The 24,981-nt window shown below is 41.7% G+C and overlaps 1 protein-coding gene across 1 annotated transcript in view; it reads right to left on the bottom strand.

Moving 5' to 3' along the window:
- Positions 1–21,565, bottom strand: part of CTSC (cathepsin C) — a 39,297-nt gene extending 17,732 nt beyond the window's left edge. Inside the window, 5 exon segments of the mRNA XM_042456994.1 lie at positions 9,755–9,900; positions 17,650–17,693; positions 17,695–17,737; positions 17,740–17,859; positions 21,559–21,565. Of these exon segments, the coding sequence (XP_042312928.1) occupies positions 9,755–9,900; positions 17,650–17,693; positions 17,695–17,737; positions 17,740–17,859; positions 21,559–21,565 (360 nt within the window).
- Positions 21,566–24,981: the final 3,416 nt, after the last annotated feature.

Below are 24,981 nucleotides of genomic sequence, written 5' to 3' on the forward strand. Positions count from 1 at the left end.
GCAACCACCCTGAACACATTCCTCATGTCAACCAGGCAGAGTATTAGAGCTGCAGGCAAAAAATGTTGGAATCAAGTGGGAGAAAAATCTAAACTGGAACTTATGAATCTTCCTGAAGCAGCAAGACAGAACCCACCTGGGCACATAATAATGGATTGTGGCCACATTTCAAATCTGTTAGACCTCCAGTGCCCCTTTAAGTAGCATAAAGTGTACACAGATGACACTAAGGCCTCTGTTTTTACTTTCAAATCAAACACAGTTGTGTGTTGTATCTGAACTCAAAGAACCATAGTTTGCTCTAATCAAGGTTAGAAAGCAAACCAGGATCCAAAACCAAGGTTTAATTCTTGTTTGTTTTTGACATATGTTGATTACACTACACCACAATTTATCCTGTGTTTGGCTGGAATGCAGAAGACAGGCATGTTCTAAGCAGAGGATATTATCCAAGAATGGTGTAGTTCAATGGCAGAACAGTTTGGAAAAGTTAGTTTTGGACTACTATTCCCAATATCACTTAGTCTAATTAAAAGTAATAATTGTAAGCCGCTCTGATAGCTTTTAGGGCTGAAAATCGGGGTATTAATACCATAATAAATTAAAAAAAATAATAGTCAGCTACAAGATTCTGGGAGTAACTCCTTGTGGTGCTCGGAATCTTGAGTCAGCCAATCAGGAGCCAGAGATTCTGAACCAATCAGAGGCCGGCGGGGGCTATAAAAGATTCTGAGGCAGTTGAGAAGGGGGGTTTTGGAAGTCAGAGGGGGTTGGTTGAGTGAGGTTGGGAAAAGACTGGTCCCGAGGTGGGCTATAGTCTTGAAGTCCCTGAGGGGACAGGGTGTTAAAAGAGTAAAGTTGATCTTTTAGACCAAGGGAAGGTCTAAAGATTGGGAAAAGGGTGGAATCTGAAATAAGAGTTGATAGAAACCTCTACAATTGATTGATTGAGAAACAAGTTTACCACTGTTTATTATCGACAATATTTTATTCTGTTTTGTTTATAAAATAAACTGATTTTATTGATTTATAATCAATCTGCTTGGCCTAAGTGATGAGTTTTTGAACACGCTACCAACTATATATTTGGGGCTAGACATTTGAAAGTTTGTTGCCTCATCATATAGGAAGAAAGATTGTTACACTCCTCCCCCCCACACACAATTTCTCAAACTCTGAATAAGTAAAAAGCACTAATCCCCCTCCCCCCGGATTCTTTTTTCATCCCCAGGTGAGGCTGGGGGGGGGGGGCGGAATGACAAAAAAAATCTTCCATCTGATAACTTGGATACAGTCAGTGCAGTGTTCTAGGTAGTTTAATGTAGTGATTAAAAATAAGACAACTTCCCATGTGGAGTAGCTCAAATGGGGCAGAGTGGTAATTGTCCAAAAGATTGTATGATCACCTGATGTTTGGATATTTTAAAGAACTAACAGGAATGTTGCAATTCAGTATTAGTATTTTATAGATTGTCTCTTTGTATTTGTATTAGAATAATAGAATAATAGAGGTGGAAGAAACCACAAGGGCCATCCAGTCCAACCCCCTGCTATGCAGGAAATCCAAATCAAAGCATCCCCAACAGATGGCCATCCAGCCTCTGTTTAAAGACCTCCAAGGAGGGAAATTCCACTACACTCTGAGGGAGTGCATTAATTTAATGATGTAATCCCGCTTTGATCCTAGAGAGAGGTGGGAAATATAAATAAAAATTATTGTTATTTTTATTATTATTATCATCATCATATAAAGGAAAGGTGGAGAATACATGAGCCAAATTCAATCTCAGGTAAGTTCTCAGGGGCATAAATATTCCATTTGGAATTTAGACAAAAATTACCAGCATATTTTAGCTTGAAAGGTTTTACTCTCAGTTAACTAGGTCTTAGGAAAAAGATTTAAACTTCTCAGAATGGAAAAGAACTGATACATAAGGTGGTGAACCACCAAATAATGAAGGGTGTAGCAATGTGGGGGCTCTCAGAGAGACAGATGCTATGATAGCAAGGGGTCAGATTAAGCCCGAGTGCCTGATGTTCTTCACCTTTTTGGCAGCATCTCTAAGCTTAACAGTAGGGAAGCCCTAGCCATCAGTAGGAAAGCCATTTAAATTGGAGCTGTCAAGCTGACTGATAGGGAATAAGGAAAGTGAATACAATCTACAAGACCAAAAAGGCAACAGTCATCACAAAATCCTTCCCATCTTCTCACAGTTGGGGACTTGAGGTTGACCCTTAAAGAAGGCAGAAGACAGAGATGGATCATTTGGTCAGATGTGGAAGAGTAATTCAGGTACATCAATGCTGGGAGAGGGAGGAATTTGGATATGTTCATACCACCAGATGGAAAATACACATTCCTCATTTTTTTAGATATGGGGTGCAAGGGTGGAAACAAGGAATCTCACGGCCAGTATAACATTATCAACTGGGTCTTGACTCCTTGCTCTGCTGTTAAGAATGTGAAAGAAGAAAAATATGAGCGAAGGCTACATCTTCATGCCTGGAGGCACTGCAGGGGATGAACATCCTTATCTAGCTAGCAGGAAAATATGTGCTAATAACCACCAGCTTAGTCATATCTTCCAGCCAACTGTCAACTTATCATCAGGTCTTTTAGAACACTGGTGGGCCTCCAAAGTATGATAGTCATGTCACTGTCTCCAAATCAAAGTCATACTTAGATTAAACTCTTAACAGAAATTTCCTGGCATTACACTAAGATATAAAGAAACACAATCAACAGGTTTCTGAAAAATTAATCTATAAGACAGCAACCATCCCAACCTCTATGCATTGCAAAGCTTGGGAAAGTTATTTTTTCAGCTATAGCTCCCAGAATCCCCTAGCCAGCATGACCAGGAGCAGTAGATGGCTCCATGTCAGTAAGGTGATGAAATTTGTTCTACATTTTATTCTGGATCTTAAATCAAAGGTTCTGGGTGCTTTTTCTCAAATAGGTTCAGCACCTTGGACATCTCTTAAATATTTAGACTAAACCCCAGAGTGGATTCACCAGCCTACTGATAAGGAAGCTACAACTCACCACTAGATGTGCCATCTGGAGCATTCTAAGAAATAAAGTCCAAAAAATGGCTTGTAGAACACATGTAAAGGGAACTTGAAACAGGCCATCACTTTTCACTGCTCAACTTTATCAAGGATGCAGAAGAAGAAAAGCTGCCATGAAATATGTCAGTGCATCACAGAGGGAAACCCAAGATCACTTGTGCTATGGTACAGTTTTTAAGCACTTTCATATTTTGTAAACTGCATTTAATTCTTTTCATGAATGATGTGCTTTAATATTGTAATAGTTTAATTCTATTTTTATATATTATTTTAAATTTTAAGCTGTTTTGACTCCCAATTTTGAGGGGAAAGCAGGCTATAAGTAAATATAATAAAATATAATAATTCCTGAGCAAGATGTGAGCAGTCTAGCAGAACAAAGTAGAAAGAGAGAAGGGGCAGCCACAAGTGAGAAATCATTGAACAAACTAGGATTAGAAGACAGACTGGCAGTAACTCACCAGAGAGCATTTACATCGACTGCACCAATGTACTGGAATAAACTTCCAGAAGAGCTTTGTATTACCTCTTCACTGGATGCTTTTAAAAAGGCTCTAAAGACCCACCTCTTCCGATTAGCATTTCCTTTGGATTCTTTATAGAGAATGTCTCCTCTGATAGAAAAGGTTAACTGCAATCGATAGATTCCATGTTTGTTTTTATACGCTGTTTGGTTTTATTAGTTTTACTGTTAGATATTTTATGATGTGCATTTTTATGATGTATAATTTTTAAAGATCTGTGAACCGCTTTGATCGTTCCAGAATAATAATAATAATAATAATAATAATAATAATAATAATAATAATAATAGTTGTTGTTATTATAACAGTTTGATACCACTTTACATACATTTCACAGAATCCTGGGATTTGTAGGTTCATCAGATAGTTAGAATTCACTGATCGAGAACTACAACCTTAGAGTGGTCTAGCAAGGTATACTACCGTAAGTACTTTCCTGACCTACAAGTTGTAGGATAATTTAAATTTTCTAAGGCTCCAGCCTTTTTTAAGGAAGCAAAAATATTTAAATATCAAAACTGTCAAAGCTAAGCCTGCTAGGGTCTAGCTTTAAATTAGCAGAGTAGCAGAAATGTGTCTTCTTCTAACTATGCTTCCCTAAGCACTGTGACTGACTCAGAAACAACAAACACATGGCTTGTAATTTAAAACAAACATTTACTAATGGCTTTAATCTATATTTACATAGAAGCTGTATCCTAATCTAGCTAGTGAATAGTTCGGGTGGAGAAAAAGTCTTTATCTCACCAGTTTCCAAAGAAAGTTGAGAGAGGAAGAAGACCAAGATTTCAGTTGAAAATCTTGAAATCTTGAGAGAATGTTTGTTAGTGCCAAGTCATCTGGTTAGTTTGAAAGAGAGAGAGAGAGAGAGAGAGAGAGAGAGAGAGGAGTTTGCATGCAAGAAATCCCTATTTATTTAAAGAGGGGGAAAGAGAATGCAAAAATCTTCCATGCTAGAAGGTAGAATCATCCAAGCCATAGTATTTCCCATCACCATGTATGGATGCAAGAGCTGAACAGTGAAAAAGGCAGATAAGAGGAAAATCACCTCATATGAGATGTAGTGCTGGAGAACAGGGAAGATATCATGGAAGGCTGAAAAGACACCAATGGGTCCTTGAACAGATCAAGCATGAAATCTCTCTATAAGCCAAGATGACAAAACAGACTGCCATACTTTGGCCAGATCAATGAAAGGCATGACGCATTAGAAAATGTAATAATGCTAGGAAAGGTAGAAGGTAGCAGAAAGGGGGGAATACTGCATGTCAGATGCCTAGACTCAATGAGGGAGGTCCTGGGCTTGAATCTGCAGGACCTGAATAGAGCTGTGGAGGACAGAGAGTTTTGGAGATATCTCAACTATAGGGTCAAGAAGAGTCTGGGTTGACTTGAAGGCAGTTAATACCAACAATGCCATTAGCTGCATGCCAGTCTAGATGTATTATTAGCTTAATGGAGTAGAAAAGGACTAGAACATTGGGGGAAACTGACTCTCCCAATATTGTTGAACTTGGGTTCCCATCAGCCCCAGGTATGGTATGATGAAACTAGTAGTTCATCAACATTTGCAAGCCTAAATATTCCCAAGCCCACCCCTTGCCTAGAAAACCATCACAGGCAGTGAGCTCAAGCCCATTGCTATTGGAGACTGCTATTCTAAGTATGACTGCATTTTTGTTTTTATGATTTTTAATCAAATGCTGCAGTTTGCTCAGTGCTCATATAATGAATATTTATCTCAGGGTTTTTTTAATGGACTTTTTGTATGCCTGTTAGGAAAACAAACTTCTCTAAATAAGAACTAAAAAGCTTTGCTTCTGGAAAGTTTGTTTTCCGCCACCATTCTTGGCTATATGGGATCAATGAAGTTGCATTTCAAAAAATTTAGCAGTGTAACAAGTTTTCTAGTTCCTTTTCAAAGTTAATTTTAAAGGGAATTCTCACAGGAATTGATTAAGATTCATGTAATCCTATCAATCTTTATTGCCTCCACAAAAAAGGAACAGAAGTAACAAAAAGGTAACACATAATACAAGCAACAATGTAATGAGTTATTTTTTAATCACTTTAACAAGAATTGCTTTCTTCTTAAATACTATGGCCTAAATCCAACTGCTCCATTGTAAAACCAACTAAATATATACCAACTAAATCAGGGTTTCTCAACTATGGTTCCCTGGAACCCAAGGTTCCACAAGAAAGTGTGATGGAACCCTTCCTCCTTTTGAGCTATTGATATGATTTTTATGCTGGGGTTCTCTGAGACCTGCCAATTATTGCAAGGGTTCCTCCTGGGTGAAATGATTAAGAAAGGCTGCACTAGATCAACAGGAACTTAGTAACATATCACTTAATTTCCAGTAGACCCACTTTAAGTGGGAGTAACAATTTGACTAACAGTAGGGCCTAAATATCCTAAAGGAGGCACCAGATCCCTTCTGATCTTGAATGTTAAGCTGGGTCAGCCCTGGTCAGTATTTGGATGGGGGCTCTCCAATGAATACCAGATGTTGCAGGGTGTATTTTTGATACCACCTCTGAATATTCCTTGCCTAAGAAAACCCTATGAAATTCATAGGGTCGCCATAGGTTGAAAGGCAACTTGAAGGCTCACGCACACGATTGGATTTAGGCACATAATCAATGGCAGGAACTGATAACTTCAACAAAAGGAACTTTCCAAGCCTTAGCTGTCATCTTCAATTTAGAGACTGAAGCAGAAAGGCTGCCCTGGGCAGATTTTTATGGGTGTCAGGTCCTTTGTGTTTCTAGGGTGGGACCAGGATTGAGCCAAGCCAGAGAGTTAAGCAATTTATGAAGGGGAGAAGTGAAAACAGCAAAAATAGCAATAAACATATTTGTTCAGTTGTAAATTAACAGGGGTAAGTAGTACAGTTGTTTAGGCTTGTTGTTGTTACTGCTGACTGTTAACGGCTGTGAAGCTCATTTCAACTTCTTGCAACACACTGAACTAGAGACCTCCACAAGCCCCACCTTCAACGTCTTGCTCAGGTCTTGCAGAGTCAGGGCTGTGGTTTCCTTGACTGAGTCTATCCACCTGTTGTTATTACTATTATTAGATTTATTTATATCCTACCGTCCCCTCAGACCAGGCCTAAAGATGGCTTACAAAAGTTAAAACCAATAAAGATAAAAATTCTCACCACTATACAAGTTTATATATATATAAACACACAGACAGACACACGTTACAACAGAATTGAAAAGCAGGTTAAGCATTATTATTATATTATAAGACACACACACACAAACACACCAATGGTTCCCATACTTTGCTCTTCCAGATCTTTTAGACTTCAGTTCCCAGAATTTGATTGTTGGCAAACTGGCTGGGGTTTCTGGGAGTTGAAGTCCAAAATACCTGGAGGACCAAAATTTGGAGAACACAATGCAGCACTTTATAAAAGGCCCTTCCTCTTGAGTAATGGGCCCTCAAAAGCTTCCTGAAACAAACAATATTATCGATATTACCACAAATGCAAACTGCAACAAAATGTAGGAGCATGAATTCACATGTCCAGTCATTCTTGCCCATTCCATTGCCCCCAGTTCTGCCTCCAAAACCACAACCATCAGACAGCAAAAATAATACCCAACACCTAAATAATTTAATGCTGGTTTTGCAACACTATCTGCCAAGTGCAGCCTTTGGTTGAAAGTGCTATGACTATGTTTCTAACCACTTTAATTTCAAGGGCACTCGATGCTCCAATGATGAAGTGATCCAGATCTCTTGAGGAAGACAAATTCTAAACATGTGCAAATACTTTTGGAACATTTATGGGCCTTTGCATAAAACCTTTGCTTCAAGGTTTGAAAAATCATTTGTTCAAAGATATGTTTGCACTTCTGTTAGAAACTGCAGTCTAATAGCAGTTCACTTGTTAAGCAGAAGTGGAAGAATAAGAGACCTTTGGCTGACCAGGAAAGACACTCAGCAAAAGGAATGCTCATTCTGGAATCTTAAGTGTCTGTTCTGACAATCCCAATACCAGCTGATCTGCAAAGGGAAACAGTAGATTACATGCTGCTAATTCAGCCGCAGCTCCCAAATATGTGAAAAATGCCATCATGATGTAGGGGTCAAAAATTAAGAACTGCTCAAGCTTATACACCATGCTTACTAGTGAGCAATAAATCAGAGCACCAAATATTTCTTTATTTGAGCAATAACTGCTAGAGTCAGTGTGCTCAGTGGAAGTCTGAAAACTGCAGTTCAAAAAAGTAATTGATTTTAAAATTATTTTAAAATTTTATTGATATGTTTTTAGCTAATTTATTGTTTGGGAGCTGCCTTGGGTCCCACTACACTGAGAGAAAGGTGGCATATAACTGCAATAAATAAACACACATTGTGTCATTGAGTTCCACAATTTAATGTGCTGTGGGAATGTGTCCAGAATCACCCATTATTTGCTGAGAAAGGATGAATTATAAGATGGACCTCCCCAGCCTGTTACCATTGAGAGGCACTGGACTACAACTGTCATCATCCCCAGTCATCATGTCAGTGGCTATATTAACTAAGGATGGTGGGAGTTGTAATCCAGTATATGCAGAGAGCACAAGGTGGAGGAAGACTGCTGCAAGCTGATTTAATTATGCCACTGCCAACCTCTGAAGTTGTCCAATTAAGCACAGAAACATCCAGTCTGGAAAAAAAATGTAATTTATTTTTCTTATTATTGCCCAATACAGTTAGCCCCGGAACACCCTAAAGATTAAATGCCAATTATTTATGCACTGTTCTTGATTGCTTGCCTACATTTTTAATATGAACAAATAAATATTTTAAAGGATTAAGCACCAATTGCTCCTCAGCTTGCTCCTCAAATACAACTGACAGCTATGTCTTATGACTCAATCGTAGGCCCCATTCATACTGGGGTAAAAGACATGGAGGGAACTGGGATGATCCGGATGCCCCTCCCCCGAATCGCTCCGTTAGCAAGTGCCCACTACAAATTGAAATCGAATGCATTTTGACAGAAATCGAATGCATTCTGTAGATTGGCCGCTGCCAATCAAGCTGTCGTCATGGTGACGTTTGCAGGGCATCGGGAGAAGTGTCCTCCCTTTTTAAAGAGCCAGGCACGGGTTTCAGTGGCTGAAGCAGGGAGAGAGATGCCTCTCTCTCTCTCTCTCTTTTTTAATAAACCTGTGGGCTTTTGGGTCAGATCTGCCCCTGTCCCAGGCAGAGGATGGGATTGCCATGCTTTTTTTTTTTTGCTTTTAAAAGCAACATTAGCTTTCCCTTTGCTTCCCTTGCTGTATCTGCTCAAGAAGACAAATCATTCGCATGTTCGCTCAAAAAAATTGGTAAAAATGTAACATTGATTGTTTGCAACATTTGTAGCTTCTCCCTCTGCAGAAAGCAAGTGCAAGCCTGGCTCCATCTGCCTCTGGAATATAAACCATGCGCATGTGCGCTCAAAAAAAAATGGTTAAAAATGAAACATACATTCTGGAATAGAAACCATGCGCAGGTGCACTCAAAAAAATGGTAAAAAATTAAACATACATTCTGGAATAGAAATTGTTTGCATTTGAAAAGGGGGGGGTTTGCCTGACATGAGCTCCGTTCATCCTCCTGCAAGGGAAGGAATGCCCAGCGACAGAGGACTTTGGGCAGGGGATGCAGGGAAAAGAGGCTCCTAAAGAATGCCTTCCCTTGCTCCCTTCTGCCCAGGGCTCTTTCCTCCTCCCCCTCCCCTCCGATGAGGGGAGGAAATGCCTTGCCCTTTGCCCACCCTCTGACCTAAATCCCTCCCTCAATTTGCCTCGATCGTGATCGAGGCCAAAGTTCTCATTCCCAGGACCCGGGGTTTTTTTTAAAAAGAAACGGTATTTGTGCCGATTTCAAAAGACCCGCGTTAGGGGCCATTTACCACAGAACGGGTGTGCAAGCCCCGGATTCACTTGTGTGAGATTCGGGGTGAGTAGGAACTTCACGTGATTGAATCGGTTTCAAAACCGATTTTTTTTGTAATGTGAATGAGCCCGTAGAGAGAAAGCAGAAATTGCTCTGCAGCCATGTTCAGCAAGAATTTAAATGCAGAAGCTGTATTTTAACCCCACCATAATCTGGAGGAAAATGGTGCAGAGAATGGATAGGTGAAGAAATGCCTTTTTACCTTAAAAAATGCAAACCACTTGTAGTTGTTCAACACAACCTCGAAGCCTTGGTTGTAAATTATTGTGAAGAAGCCATGGTTCCCTTGATCATCCTGTGCAACATCGAGCTTTTGAAGGGTCACAACTACTTGCTTTTCCACAGGCCCTGAAGAGAAGGAGCAAAGGAAAGGTTAGGCAGCCATGGCAAACTGAGCAAGAATGGCTATAGTGTTAAGAATATGCATTATACATTAAACATGATCTGAGTCCAAAGGAAGTACTTTCAAATGTGGTTGTTAATTTTTGTTTTGGTGCATGCTCCATAGTCTACTCACAAGGAAGTTTTTGTCCAATGGCAGCTGAAACCTCTTGGATTGAAATCAAAGTAAAAGTACATCCCCCATACATTAAGGTCCCTGGTAGTTTTCAGGAAAAGCAGATAAAAAGAACATTGGAAGGTCCACACTGAAATTAAAATATTTACCAGCATTCCAGTTCTGACTGGAAATAAACATATTTTCTTAATTATCTTATTTCTCAATTAAAAATTGCTTGAAATACAGAGCCAAGTACCAGACAAAGGAGAGGTAGTCAACTATGGCTTTCCAGATGTTGTTTGATTGCATATCCTATCAGCCCTACTCATCTTAGACAGCACTGAAGGATGAGGGGACTTGTACTCCAGCAACCTCTAGGACTAGGACATGGATGATTCAAGTACAAGTCCCCACTGGGTTATGTAATGCAGAATGACCTTAGCCCAGTCCCCCCCTCTCTCTTTCCTGAACCTATCTCACAGGGCTGCAATGAGGATAAAATAGAAAAGAAAGAGAATAATGTATAGTGGGTTCTTGGTATCCATTGGGTTTTGGTCCTAGGACACACCCACAGATACCAAAATCTGTGGATGCTCCAGTCCCATTATATACAATGGCATAATAAAATGGAGTCCTTTAGATAAAATTGAAAAATCAAAGTTTGCTTTTTGGATGATGATGATGATTTTAATATTTGCAAGCCATGGATGGTGGAATCCATGGATGCAGAATCAGTGGATATGGAAGGCCAACTGCATACCATTTTGAACTCACTGAAGGAAAGGTAGAAAATAAATATAACAAACCCATAAACCTTTGTTAATGTTCTTTTACAACATTTTTAAATTGTTCCTCCTCTGAATAACTTTACAAGTGGGCTGAGGAATACTGATTGACCTTTTAGCCCACAGTTTATTCCCCAAAACAATTCCGTGATATATGTTTGGCTGAGAAACTGTGATTTGATCAAGGTTGGTCCATGCACTTCAATAAAGCATTTGAATCCAGGATTCCCCTCGACAAATATTGAGATATGGAGAGAAAAATTAACCCCATTTCTTAGTATCACTAGTATCAAAGGGAATATGAGAATTTGGAACATTATTTCTACATCTAACAGTGTAATTCAGAGCATGGATCCAAAAGGTATTTCCACTTCTGCTGCATAAAGTTACAGGATTCAGAACCACCATTTTAAAACAGTGGTTTTTTGCATGAATGACTTGATGACTCCCATCATGTGAGAGCCTCGAGGTGGAGAAATTCCACTGTTTGCTCTTTCTAGCATAATCTGCTGAACTCGTGACTACAGTCATAGAAAGGGAAGTGCTGGTGTTTGATGAGAAAAGAGAAAGAAAGAAAAAAAATCACAGTTCCTCAGACCAAACCTCTGTTCTCCACCCCGACACAAATCTTCCTTTGGCAACTGGGTCTGCCTTTCTGTCCGCTTCCTCCTTTGCACTTGAGTCTCAGGAGCTAAGATCACAAAGGAAAAGTCTTGCAAATGCTGATTTATTCACTCAGTTGAGCCAATCAATGTTACTAGAGCTCCCAATGTTTTTCTTCTCCTGCTAGAGCTCTTGTACAATGGACAACAGCAACATAGGAAATAATTTAAAGATAAAATAAAATAAATCCTTTTATCTTGGAATGACATTGTTGCGACAAGAAAAGATTCATCACATTCACCACATACTGCTAGACAAACAGCTGCTAAGCCTGAGAATTGGGCCACCCCATCAGTAGCCTGTATGGCTAGAACAACACCCATACCCACCCAACACACACACACACTATGCTGGCTTTTATAGTGATTCTTTGCATGAATCAGATTGCACAACCTCCCAGATTTTTAGTGTTTCATATAGCATCAGTACGCCGAAACACTAATAAAGCCTTCGAGCATGGACAAAGCATGACCACCACTCCATAACACTAAAAATATCCACTCTGCTTTTATAAGCAGGCCTTTTACTCCCAGGCAGTGTCAAGAGGGAGTAGCATTATCTGTCTAAGACAAATTCACTTGTACAGAAATCCACTTGAATGACCAAACTGGACCAGTGGAGAGCATTTGTGTAAAAATAAATGGAAAAAGAAATAAAAATGACATTGTTGTAGGAGTTGACTACAGACTACCAAAAACAAGATGTTTTGAATGATACTTTTCCGAAACAAATCTCAGAAATCTCTTAGAAGCAAGCATTGGTAGATATAGGAAACTTCAGTTATCTTGATTTCTGCTGGGAGACTAGGGACCAATATAGACCAGCACTTTATGCTGGCCCGTACGCGGACTAGGGCTAGATAAGGGCTGAGCTTTTACATGCTCAGGAACCCTAGTCTGCTGCCCGGGCACCAACTTGGCATGCCAAATGGTGCTGCGCATGAGGGCGTCATAAGGCCGCACCATGACCCTTATGGCACCCCTTCTAGGGCGCAAATAGCAGCCGAATTTTGCGGCTTCTGTTTGCACAGGATTGGTGGCATGGCGTGTGGCTGCCACATCCTCAATCCAGTGCTTGCAGGGGTGGCACAGAGCCTCCCCTGAATGGGCTGTTTGTGCAGCCCCTAGCTCTGCTAAGCATAGGCTCTACAACAAATTCTTCTCGTGCGTTGCAGAGAATGTCCTCTTTCAAAAGGGATCCACAATCTTGGATTTGATTCTAATAAGGAGGATTTGGTCAATGCAATGAAAGCAGCTTCTACTCTAAGGGTGAAGTGACCATGTAATACTAGAATTCATGATTGTGACACAGAATCCAAATGCATCTGAGGAAGTAGACTTGAGTCTACAAAAATTCATGCTACTACTCTCTTTCTTTCAGTTAGTCTCAAAGGTGCTACAAGATCTCTGTATGGCAGTTGTCCTCAAACTGTGCCATTTAAGAGATTTTGGACTTCCGCCAACAGAAGCCTCAGCCATGTTGGCCAATAGTCTGGGATTTTGGAGCTAAAATCCAAAATCACTTAAAGAGCACAGTTTCGGGACCACTGCACTACAGGCTGATTCTACAGACAAACATGGCTATATCTTTGAATATCTGGGATAGTTATTATTATTTTGCCCTGTATGGTGCCAAAATATGGCAGTTTTGCTCCTGAAAACCAAACCTCCAATAAAATAAAATAAAAATGGAAAGAAACGGTTTTAAAAAGTTGTAGAGAAGCTAAAAATGAAAGTGAGGTGTGGTGTCATAGCATTTCTGGTTTTTATTTTGGGTAGCAATGCGGCGGTGGGGGACAAGGGGGGGGGGGGAGGAATGAGATTGGCACAGTTGCTCAAAATGGACTATGATAAATCGTGTGCAACATTAAACCACAAAGATTTCAGAAACATGTAGGACTAGAAATATGTCTGGAAAGGAACAGATTTTGCCTTGACACCACTTCCTTCTTATCATGTGTATTATTATTATTATTATTATTGCAGATTGAGTCTCTTTTATCTGGAATTCCAAAATCCAAAATACTCTAAAACTCCAAACTTTTGTTTTTCATGTCTGACTGAGATAGTGAAACTTTTGTTTTCTGATGATTCAGTGAACACAAACTTTGCTTCATAGGCAACATTATTAAAATTATGGTATAAAATTACCTTCAGGCTTTGTGTATATGGTGCATATGAAACATAAATGAATTTTGTGCTTAAACTTGGATCCCATCTGTAAGCTATCACATTATATATGTATATACAAATACTGTACAGGCATTCCAGAATTATAATACTAATAGCAGCAGCAACAACCCAAAATCCAAAAGACTTCTGGTCCCAAGTATTTCAGAGAAGGGAGAGTCAAACTGTATCATCATCATTAGTAGTAGTAATAGTAGCAGTAGTAATAGTAGCAGCAGCAGTATTGCTGCAGCTGCTGCTGCTACTATTACTAACTGCTGTAGTCCTAGTGGGATATAAATCACATATAAATAAATAAGTATGGATCATTGTTTAGCAGGCATTTTATATGGTCAGCAAAGCCAGTCCTACCATTAAGGAGAATGAGGCTGCCATATCAAGCAGTATATGTTGGAGGGAGGAAGGGACAGTAAACCAACCATTCCTCCTGAAAAAAACCCATTAGGATCACCAGAAGTCAGAAATGGGTCGAAGGTGCACAACACAAACACACAGATAATTCAAAGACATAGTTGTGTCAGTCTGTAAAAGTCTGATTTTCCAGACCCAGACAAGACATTAAGGAGATTGGGAGTTTATCCCATGAATATCCCAGAAAAGTCACATTATTACACAAAACGATTTCCCATGACATCGCACAAAACCAGCCTAATGCATCTTTTTACTTTCGGGATTTCAGTGACAATGCATTTCTGATATCACTTTATTTGTGCAATTGCGTGTGATAATCCTTCATGCAATTATTCACCATTTCCGGGTTTTTTGCAGGATGCTTTAAATGGGCTTTAATCTCTCTTTAATGCTGAAATTAGCCCCAGTGTGATAAACCCCTAACACATAGCTGTGATAAAACTGGAAAATCAGTATGCAAAGGGATCTTGCAGCAGCTTTCAGACTGACTGAAAGATAGAACTTGGTACCATGAGCTTTGGTCTGCCAGATGTTTTTTTTGGACTTCAGCTCCCAGAATTCCTGACTAATGACTAAGCTGTCTGGAGCTTCTGAGAGCTGAAGCCCAAAAAGACCTGGCAGATCAAAGTTTGTGAATCACTGGGACCCAAGTCTCTGAAAGCTCATGCTACCAACTTTTTTCAGTTAGTCTCAAAAATGCTACAAGATCCCTTTGTGTACTGATTACCATAAAATTTTACAAAATTAGATATAGAATTTTTTAGATACAGATATGAACTGCTGTTATTAGTTACTGGGTCAGCAATGAGGTAGGTACTGAATATAATGTAAGTTGCCAGGCAACATGACGCCACATAGACACAAAGCATTTGCGGAGCAGCCATTTCTTGAATAATGGGAACTTCCGTTATTCAAGAAATGGCTGGTCCGTGAATGCTTTGATGACGGGAGGGAAGCAGGATGCCTCAATGACGATTTAGAAGTGTGACCGGCTATCACACCTTCGCAATGTGAGGTGCTCTTTGAGCTAAGATTGGGCTACAGATAGTGGTCTTTTGGGCCCAGACACCCACTTTGGAGGTATGCTGTATAAATGCTGCATGCCTCTTAAGAGGCTGGAAGCCATGCCAAAGCCATGCTCCAGTCCTAGGAACTGGAGTGCAGCTTTGGCACAGCTTCCAGCATACCTCCAAAGTGACCCAAAGCAGCTTTATTTTGGCCTGTCTGTTCAGGCCCTTTTATTACTCTCTCTATTTCTGGGAGGGAACTAAGACTTGAAAAATTAAAAATCAATTTCTCCTGGCCATCACAAGAATTGAAACAGCCAAGAACTGGAAGATGGGCAGTTGAACAATGGACACCTGGCGGCATAGGCTATGGGACAGTTTACCAATGGAAAAGTTGTACGACAGGATGGACGTTTGTGCTTATGAAGTCAAAAGCGTTCATGGCCAGCATCCGTATTTTTTGTGGGTTTTCTAGGCTATGTGGCCATGTTCTAGAAGAGTTTATTCCTGACATTTCACCAGCATTTGAAACATTGCCAGCATTCGAAACATGCTTAAGCATTCTCTGAAGATGGCAGCCACAGATGCTGGTGAAACGTCAGAAATTAACTCTTCTAGAACATAGCCACATAGCCCAGAAAACCCACAAAAACTATTGTGCTTCTTTTGAGGAGGCCTGTTACAGACAGGCCAAAATAAAGCTGCTTCGAAACACTTTGGAGGTATGGATTTCAATGATGCATGCGTCAAGAGTCCAAAAGCCAACACAAGCCCGCGCCTGTCCTAAGGACTGGAGTGAAGCTTTGGTGTGGCTTTGGACCCTTAGGACTCATGCATCATTGAAATACCATACCTCCAAAGTGACTCGAAGCAGCTTTAATTTTGGCCTTCCTGTAACAGGCCATGGTGTCCTTTTGGAGTATATTAAAATCACTCAAATCAGCCAAAACCACCAGGTCAGCCTTTGAATTTCGGGAAGGGGACCTATGGAAGTCCTAAGGACAACAATGACTATACTATATGGTTGTTGGTTGTCGACCCTCATGTATCCCTCCTTAGTGGTATTTTTGCCTTTATCTCACTCTGTCTGCGCTGTTGCAATTTTGCAAATTACCATAAAGAATTATTTTTTTAACAAAGTGACATGATAGCCCAGTTTAAATATCTGAAGGGATGACATAGTGAGGAGGGAGCAAGCTTGTTTTCTGGCTGCTCAGAGAATAGAGCCTGGAGCAAGGATTCAAGCTCCAGGAAAGAGATTCAACTTTAAAATTAGGAGGAACTTCCTGACAGTTATGCTGTTGGACAGTGGAACAGGCTGCCTTGGAGTGTGTCTGGCCTCCTCCTTTGGAGATTTTCAAACAACAGTGTCACAGTGCTTTGACTGGGAGCTCCTGCATGGCACAGAGTTGGATTGGATGGCCCTGTGGGTCTCTTCCCAATGCTATGATTCTTGAATGTGGGTGCATGAACCTAAGCCTTTTCTATGTCTGCAGGTTAAGAGCCTGTTTGACAGCACATTGTATGTGTTCTTTGTACTCCCTCCTTGTCTATTCTCTTTTTTTTTGCTATAAATCTCAGCAAATTTTGTGGATGTTTAACATCTAATTGGTCATTAAAGAGGAAGAAGTAAGGTTGAGTGAAATGGGCAGAGATTTATTTGTAGACTTTCAGACTGCAGCTAAATATCGCTTGTGACTATTTTTAATGCAAATAGAAAACACAGTTTCTATTGTATCTCACACCTGGTTTCCAAGTCTGTGATTCTGTGACTTCTGAGAGTCTGGAAACTATGGCCTAAGGCAGTGATCCCCAAAGGGAGTCCTTTAAGAGCTTCTGGACTTGGCTGCCAGAAGCCTCAGCCAGCTCACTGTAGTCTTTATTTGGTATATTTGGAGAGATTTTAATTGCGTCGTGTTGTTGTCGTTGTTGTTTTAGATTGTACGCGCTTGGCAGGTTTTTACTCTTTGTTTTATTTTTATGACCTTTGCTATGTAAAGCCCTGGCAAACTTTACAGCGCTCTATGAATAATGTTAAAATAATGAATGATAAAATCAAATAATGTTGGACAATTGGTCTGGGATTCTGAGAACTGAAGTCAAAGTCCCTTAAAGAGCACAGTTTTGGGGGACCACTGCCCGGAGCAGCTCTGGTCCTTCCAGGTAATTTTGGACTCCACTCCAGAAGCCTCAGCCATGTGGCCAATAGTCAGGAATTCTGGGAGTTGAAGTCCAAAACAAAAACATTAGAGGCCCAAAGTTTGGGAGCCTGCCCTGGGCTTGGAGCACAGAGCAACAGCACTGGAACAGACTGAAAAGGTTACAGAGGTCAAACAATGTTCCAGGTCAAAAGAACGGAACACAGTTTAAAGCTGTCTAAGACACTTTCCAAAACAATGTAAGGCAAATGTGTTTCCAGGACTGCCATGGTAGCACTGCTAGTGGTGAGAAGGGGTCCTGAGGGGGGGAGTTTCCATCCCGGCGGGAGACTTTGCTTGTAACTGGAAAGGCAAAGGGAGCGCCTTCTTCCTGGTCCAACTCACCCGGGTTGGAGCAGTCAAGGTGCCGGTCGGGGGCTCCCTGGCCGGGCCACTTGGAAGACCCAGCTGCCCGGCAGCTCCCCGAAGGAGAGTTGGCCGGCGTGTCAGCGCCCCCCGGGCGGACCAGCGGGAGGACTAGGGGCAGGAGACACATGAGAGGGCTCCCGGCAGCCCCATCCTCCTCACCCCCCTGAAGGCAGAGCAGCTCGGAGGCTGGCAGAAAAAGAAAGCAGCAGCAGCACGCCTTTGCCCCGGAACAACGGGGAAACCCGCTCTTTGCTGCGCGTCACGTGTGAATGCGGCCAAACGGAGCTTCCTGGCTCCAAAGGGCGCTCGCCCTCCTCTTTTATACAGTCTTTCCCCAAAGGCGTGTCAAAGGCGTCCGGGGATGATCTACTTTGCGGAAACCTTGGTCCCAGACCCACTCCAGTCCAGAAACAATTTAGGCTGTATCCACACAAGAGGTATAACCCGGTTTGGCACCGCTTTAAACTCTTTTTCTGCCCTCAAGGCTATGGAATTCGGGAGTGGAGTTTTGTTCCACTGTCGAGCAGCCCTTACTGTCAGAAGTTCCCTCATGTTGGGGTGGAATCGCTTTCCCTGGAGTTCCTGGACATATTGAGGAGGGAGCACCTTGTTTCGGCTGCTCCAGAGAAAGGACCCAGAGCAATGGAGGCAAGCTGCAGGAAAAGAGATTCCAGCTCAACATTAGGAGGAACTTCCTGACAGTGAGGGCTGTTCGACAGCTGAAGACCCCCCTCGGATGTAGTGGAGTCTCCTTCCTTGGAGGTCTTCAAGCAGAGGCTGGATGGCCATCGGTCAATGGGGATGCTTTGATTGAGAGTTCCTTCCTGCATGGAATAATGGGGTTGGACTAGATGGCCCTTGGGGGTCTCTAGTGGCTCTAGGGCGAACCATGGATAAAGAATCGGTGGATATAGGTTGCCATAAGTGAGGACCTCCAAACCAAGAGACAAATGTAGGGCAACATTTTCAAATGCAGGAGCACATTTTTATAAAAATGGAGGACGCGCAAAAATTGATGTTTTTAAAAAATGTTAATATAAATGCATGTTTTTAGGCATGATCAAAATGGAGGACATTCTGGCATTATTCCTAGACAGATGGCAGAAATGTACTTGCCCTCGGGTTCAACTTTAACTTCTCACAAGTGTTACTTGATCAAGGGACTGTGGTTTTTTCTTCACGCGCATGAGTTTGTAAAACAAAGCAAGTTACATAAGCAAGTTACATTGGCCGTGCCTCAGAGGCTTGTTGAAAATCACTATCACAATCATCATCATCATCACATCATCATCATCATCATCATCACTATAATTGGCCAAGAAAGGCAGACTTGTTAGCATTCAAAGCACAATAAATACACAAAAAATGCCTTGCATATATTTAATAATAAAAAATAATGAAAAAATAAATAAAAAACAAGGCAGGGTGTATATATTTGATAATAAAATAATGTAATAAAATAAAAAACAAGCAATAATAAAAATAATAAAAACAAAAACAAGCAATAAAAAATGGATGAAATAAAACAAAGCAAGCAATAAAAAATTAATGAAATAAAATAAAACACAATAAAAAATTAATAGAACAAAACAAAAACAAGCAATAATAAAAATTAATAAAAAAAAAATAAAATAAGTATTTTATATTTTTAATATAATTAAAAAACCCAAAATACCAAGGCAGACCTATGGCCACTGACTCAGCTTTCCTCCTCTCCCCTCCTCGGGCCCAATTGTGCCCTGGCCTTCAGTCACCCCTTCCCAGCTCCTTCCTCCTCCTCCTCCTCCCCTAGAAGTGGGGCAGGCACGCGTGCGCGCGGAGGAAAGTCAGGCAGGGCAGTGCACGCGCGCGGAGGGAACCGGAGCGTGCAGGCGCGCACGGAGGAAAGTGGGGCAGGCGCGCGTGCTGCCACTGGCCCCTGCTGAGGCCTGGGCGGCGCGCAAGCCCTCACGTGGGGGCGCGGTGGCAGCGGCGCTTCTGCCACACAAAGGAAGATGTGGAAGGCGGAGCCGGAGGAGGAGGTGGGTTGGTGCCGCAGCAGCCGCATAGCAGCAGTGGCAATGGATGGAGTGGGCCCCCAAACTGGGAACAAGGCACTGTGGGGCCCAAACCGACCGGACCGGGAGGGGGGCCCCCGAAACCGTGATTGGCACGGGGCCGCCGGGTTATGACAACCCTAGGTGGATATGGGAGCACCTACTGTAGTCCCAGCAGTGTGCTTCATGAGTTGGCAAGAAGAGGAGACAAGAACGGTATTTTTCTAGTCTAAGCTAGCATTTGGAACTACACAACACCAGCTGGCATACCACCAGTGGGCATCCATAGCATTGGTGGGCACCTGAGTTCCTGAGCCTGGCAGGGGATCGGGGGGGTGGCAGCACCCTGCCCTACCCTGCCCTGCTGCCCTTGCTCTTTTCCCTGACTCCCTCCACAAGCCACCTCCCACAGCCACCCATTCGGATGCCCACCCAGGCTGCCAGGGGCTGGGCAGGGGCTAGGCAGGTGAGGCAGCAGGAGGGCATAGAAGGAGCAAGCGCTGCCTCCTTTCCTGGTGCCTTAGCTCCTTCGTCAGAAGGGTGGGAAGAGGACCCAACCAGTGTCACATCTCTTTGGAGCTACAAGTTATTAGGGTTCCTGGTGGTGCAGTGGTAAATGCAGCCACAGGTTGTGAGTTCGATCCCGAGGGTTCCAGGTTGACTCAGCCTCCATCCTTTCGTAGGTCGGTAAAATGAGTACAAGTTGGTTGGGAGCAGCCATTGTTGTTGCTATTTTATCCTAAATTTTAACAGGGTTTCCTTTTAGTGCAGTTAGTTCCTAAGGGACACAGAATGTTTTGCTCATACACTTGATCATTGCTAAGTTGCTGATATTTGAAATACGGCTGTAAGTATAACCAAAGTTAGGTCACTGAAAGAGTGGGTGATAGCTTTCGCAGCCCTTGAGACTGGAACAAAACAAAAAAATGCTACATGCTGTAACAGTCAAGCAGACCTGTCCTCAGAGCGTGATGGGGAAGGAGGGAGGAGGGAAGGTCTGATGTTTACAAATTCTTGCTTAAGCTAAAAAGTTCATAATGCTCAGTGTTAAAATAAAGTGGCCATCTTGACCACTCTGAGCTCTTGGTAGGTCTAGGAGCCTCAGTGGCCAGGATTGGGAATGCCTTGACCAACACTCTTTGTGTATGTTTCATCCAAACAGATTTAGGACTCATCCCTGCTTGTGTCTTTACCTGGGTCGACATGGTAAGCTAATATTTTTGGTGTTTCCCAACACTGTCCCTGCTGCGTTATACATCATCCGCATCCTCTAAATGACCACCCCCTCCTACCACTCTACATGAAAGCCAGTACACAATCAGGTCCACTTTCAGAGGAATGCAAGAGAGATGGTCCCAAGGAGGACAGGCCTCCTGGTGGGATCTTGTAGTCATCTGATGGGACTACTTTGGAAACAGAATGCTGGACTAGACAGCCTCTGGTCTGATCCAGAATTCCTTATGGCTTGTATTTTTTACATGCAATGCACACTTTTTGTCCTGGATCATGCCTTGATCCTCCCAAGCACAAACTACTCCGTCTGTCAGCCTTACTAAAGTATTGCCTCCTCCCCCGGCATCCCTTCTGCCACAATTTTATCCAACTGGATAGAGAGCAAAATTTTCTCATGAATTTGCTGATTGCCAAAGGCTGCAAAATGATCACAAGCTGAATACTGATTGGAAAGTTAGCATTTCCAGCTCAAGTAAGAAGCAGCCGGACAGCAAACAACAGCAGCAATAACAACCCCTGATGATAATTAAAACTGATGTACAAATTCCATTATCTCAGAAACCACTAGCCTCTCTCTATATAGAGAGAGAAACTAGGAGGAGCAAAGATCACTCACTCGGCATGGTTTTTGTTAGAAGACTAGGAAAGCGATAAGTATACTTTCTTAATGTTTTGTATTGTTTTTAAATTGTACTGTTTTAAATTTGCTGTTAGCCATCTCGAGTCCCTCTATTTGGAAAAAGATGGGATATATAAAATATATATAAGTAAACTAACTTCAATAAATGAGGACTGTTTTATAAAGTTGGGCAATGGGCCGACTGAATTCTTGGATGTTTTAAAAAGAAGCAGCTACGTTTTCTTTAGCGGCCTGACAAATGTATGACCTGCGAGGAATGCTTCCTGGCAACCCACACAGCCTTTGCCTTTCTTTTTTTATTATTTTTTGTCGTTTGTTCTAAATAAGACTATAGAAAGCTCAAATAAGATGTATAATAACCTTTTCATAACATAGAGATACACATTAACGTGGTGGTGCCAATTTTTGCTTCTGTCCATTCAAAGATAGCTGTAGTGGCCCGCTGAATAGCGGAAGTTCTGCTGAACAGTCGAAGATGTATAGTAGGGCTTGCCAGATATTTGGCAATCCTCGGTGCCTTAAATAAGGTGCACAAAATCCACAAATGGAACCTTTTTATGCATAGAGGTACACATTAGTCCCTGCAGCCTCCTCCAGCCACTGAATGGCCATGGGGGAGCGGTGGCAGTTAAATTGGACTGGATGGCCCTTGCGGTATCTTCCAGCTCTATGATTTATGTTGAAATGGCAGGGTGACCAGACAAGCCTTCTTTTCCCAGGAAATAATAATAATATATAATAATAATATAAATAATATAATAATAATTATTTATATTTCCCACTTCTCCCTTCAGATTGAAGCGAGATTCAAGCAGTAAAAACATCATAAAATACACATAATTCTAAAACACCAATCAAAGAAATAAAAAATAAAGGGAAAGGAGAAAGTTGTTACAGTGTTGCTCAGTCATAAGGATTGAGTCATATATTCGGAGGTACAAATCAGATTAGAGGAGATCAGTTGGATAGGCCCGCTGGAAGAGACCATCTTCAGTGCCTTTTTGAAGGCTTCCAAGGAGTGAAAGACGGATCTCTTCCGGTAAATTGTCCAAAGTCTAGGGACCATGCAGAAAATGTTCACAAGAGGTAGTTTTCAACCTGGTTTGGGGTGTTCCAATATTTTTGTGCCAGATGTTTGAGAGGTGGGGGCGGATTATGTAGGGAGAGGCGTTCCTTTAAGCTGCAGTTCTCTGCTTTCAATCTTCTGTCCAGGGGGGATTCCAAAATGCCTCCACTTTGAGTATGACTATGAAGCATGAATGTAACATTTTATTTTATTTATTTATTTACGGTATTTATACCTGCCCTTCAGCCCTAAAGGCTCTTGTGAATGTACATTAGATTAGTTTTGAGCTTTATTTTGAATAGCCTACTTTTCCTGAGTGTACTACAGTTTGCAATGCCTTGTCCCCTATGTGGGCAATGACATCTGGTCACCATGGTTAAATTGTGAGTACGGGGGCTGAGATTTGTTTTTTTGTAGAGGAAAGAAGAGAATGCCAGGAGTGCTTGGTACCAACTTCGTTGATACACCAACTGAGCCCCTACCTGGACCAAAAGGACCTGGCAGTGGTACATGCACTGAAATCTCTCATTTAAGATTTCTGTAATGCACTCTACTTGGAGCTACCGTGTAACAAGTTTGGAAGCTTCAACTAATCCAAATTGCAGCAGCCAGATTGGTCACCAGTACTTCTGGGTTTGATCATATAACACCAGGGTTAAAAGCTCTACAATGGCTGCCATTAGCTTCCAGGCTCAATGCAAGGTGTGGGTATTACCTTTAAAGCCTACATGGCTTGGGCCCAAGTTACTTGCGGAATGCCTCCTCCCACAAATCTCGCCCTGCCACTCAGAACATCAGGGAAGAATTTGTTGGAATACTGTAATTCCGTCCCGGTTAACTACAATCGCTCCCACGAGCATTACTGCTGCAGCCCCTAACACTAGGGAATAGTCTGCCAGAGAGATTCATCTCATTACCACCTTAGATGCCTTTAAGAAGGCACTAAGACGATCTCTTCGGCGGGCTTTCCCATCGGATTTGGTATAGAGACAATGAGTAAGACCCACCCTAATCATGATGGTATATAATTTGATTGTGGAGATTAACAAACAACTAATAGGGATGTATAATAAGTATTAGTATTTTATTGATCACTAAACTGTATTGTATGATTTTTAATGTTGTAATCCCACTTCGATCCTTGGAATAGGCAGGATGATACCATAAATATTATTATTATATATTATTATGATTATTATTATTATTTATTATATTCAGACAAAAAAGATATGCACAGCTTAAGACATACCCTTAGGGAGCCCTGGTGGTGCAGTCGTTAAAATGCCATTATTGCAGCCATAAGGTTGTGAGTTCGATCCCAGGGCTCCAAGGTTGACACAGCCTTCCATCCTTTCGTAGGTCAGTAAAATGAGCACCCAGCTGGTTGGGGACAATTGGCTTACAGATTGTAAACCACTTCGGGAGTGCTGAGTTCACTGATAAGCAGTATAGAAATGCTATTGCTATTGCATATCACTAAACTGAATGCCAGCTTGTGCACCCACAGTGTAGGTTCATAGCCATTGTTACTGGAAAATTCAATTTTCATTCCCCCCCCCCCTCACCCCAGCCAGGTAGGATTGCAGCTCAACCCAATGGGAATAAGGTTAAAAACAACAACAACATAGATATTGGACATCAGCAGAGCAATCCTAAAACCCTCCAAAGGCCAGGTGAAGGTGATTAGAAATGTGGAGAAAAGCTCAGATGTTGGGGCAACACAGCCACCCCAAAGAGTGCTAGTATTCAGTTGTCAATTTAGAGAAGATATTCATTATAATAGTCTACACAGCCAGCATCCCAAGAGTTGTATCTCTTTTGAATTGTATCAATGGTCCTGTTTTTTTAAAAAATTGTTTTAACTGGTTTTGTGTTTCAGTGCCATTTTTTGTTGTGAATATAGGCTGGTTTCTGAGTGCTCTGGCCTCTCACAAGTGCAAACATTGTCCCTGCACTTAGTTCATCCCTTGTTTAAATATCTACCCACATCTCAGTTGTTTTTTTTAAATACTTTAAAAAAATACAGAAGCAGCTTAAAAAAAATCTTGCATGCTCATTCAAGTATGTAACAGAACTGAGAATAATAGAATCATAGAGTTGGAAGAGACCACAAGGACCATCCAGTCCAACCCCCTGCCATGCAGGAACTCAAAATCAAAGCATCTCCAACATAAGGCCATCCAGCCTCTGTTTAAAAACTTCCAAAGAAGAAGACTCCCCCACAGCCCCAGAGAGCATGTTCCACTGTTGAGCAGTTCTCACTGTCAGGAAGTTTTTCCTAATGTTTAGGTGGAATCTCTTTTCCTGACGTTTGCATCCATTGCTCCATGTCC

This window comes from Sceloporus undulatus, chromosome 3, assembly GCF_019175285.1.
Source record: "Sceloporus undulatus isolate JIND9_A2432 ecotype Alabama chromosome 3, SceUnd_v1.1, whole genome shotgun sequence".
NCBI lineage: Eukaryota > Metazoa > Chordata > Lepidosauria > Squamata > Phrynosomatidae > Sceloporus > Sceloporus undulatus.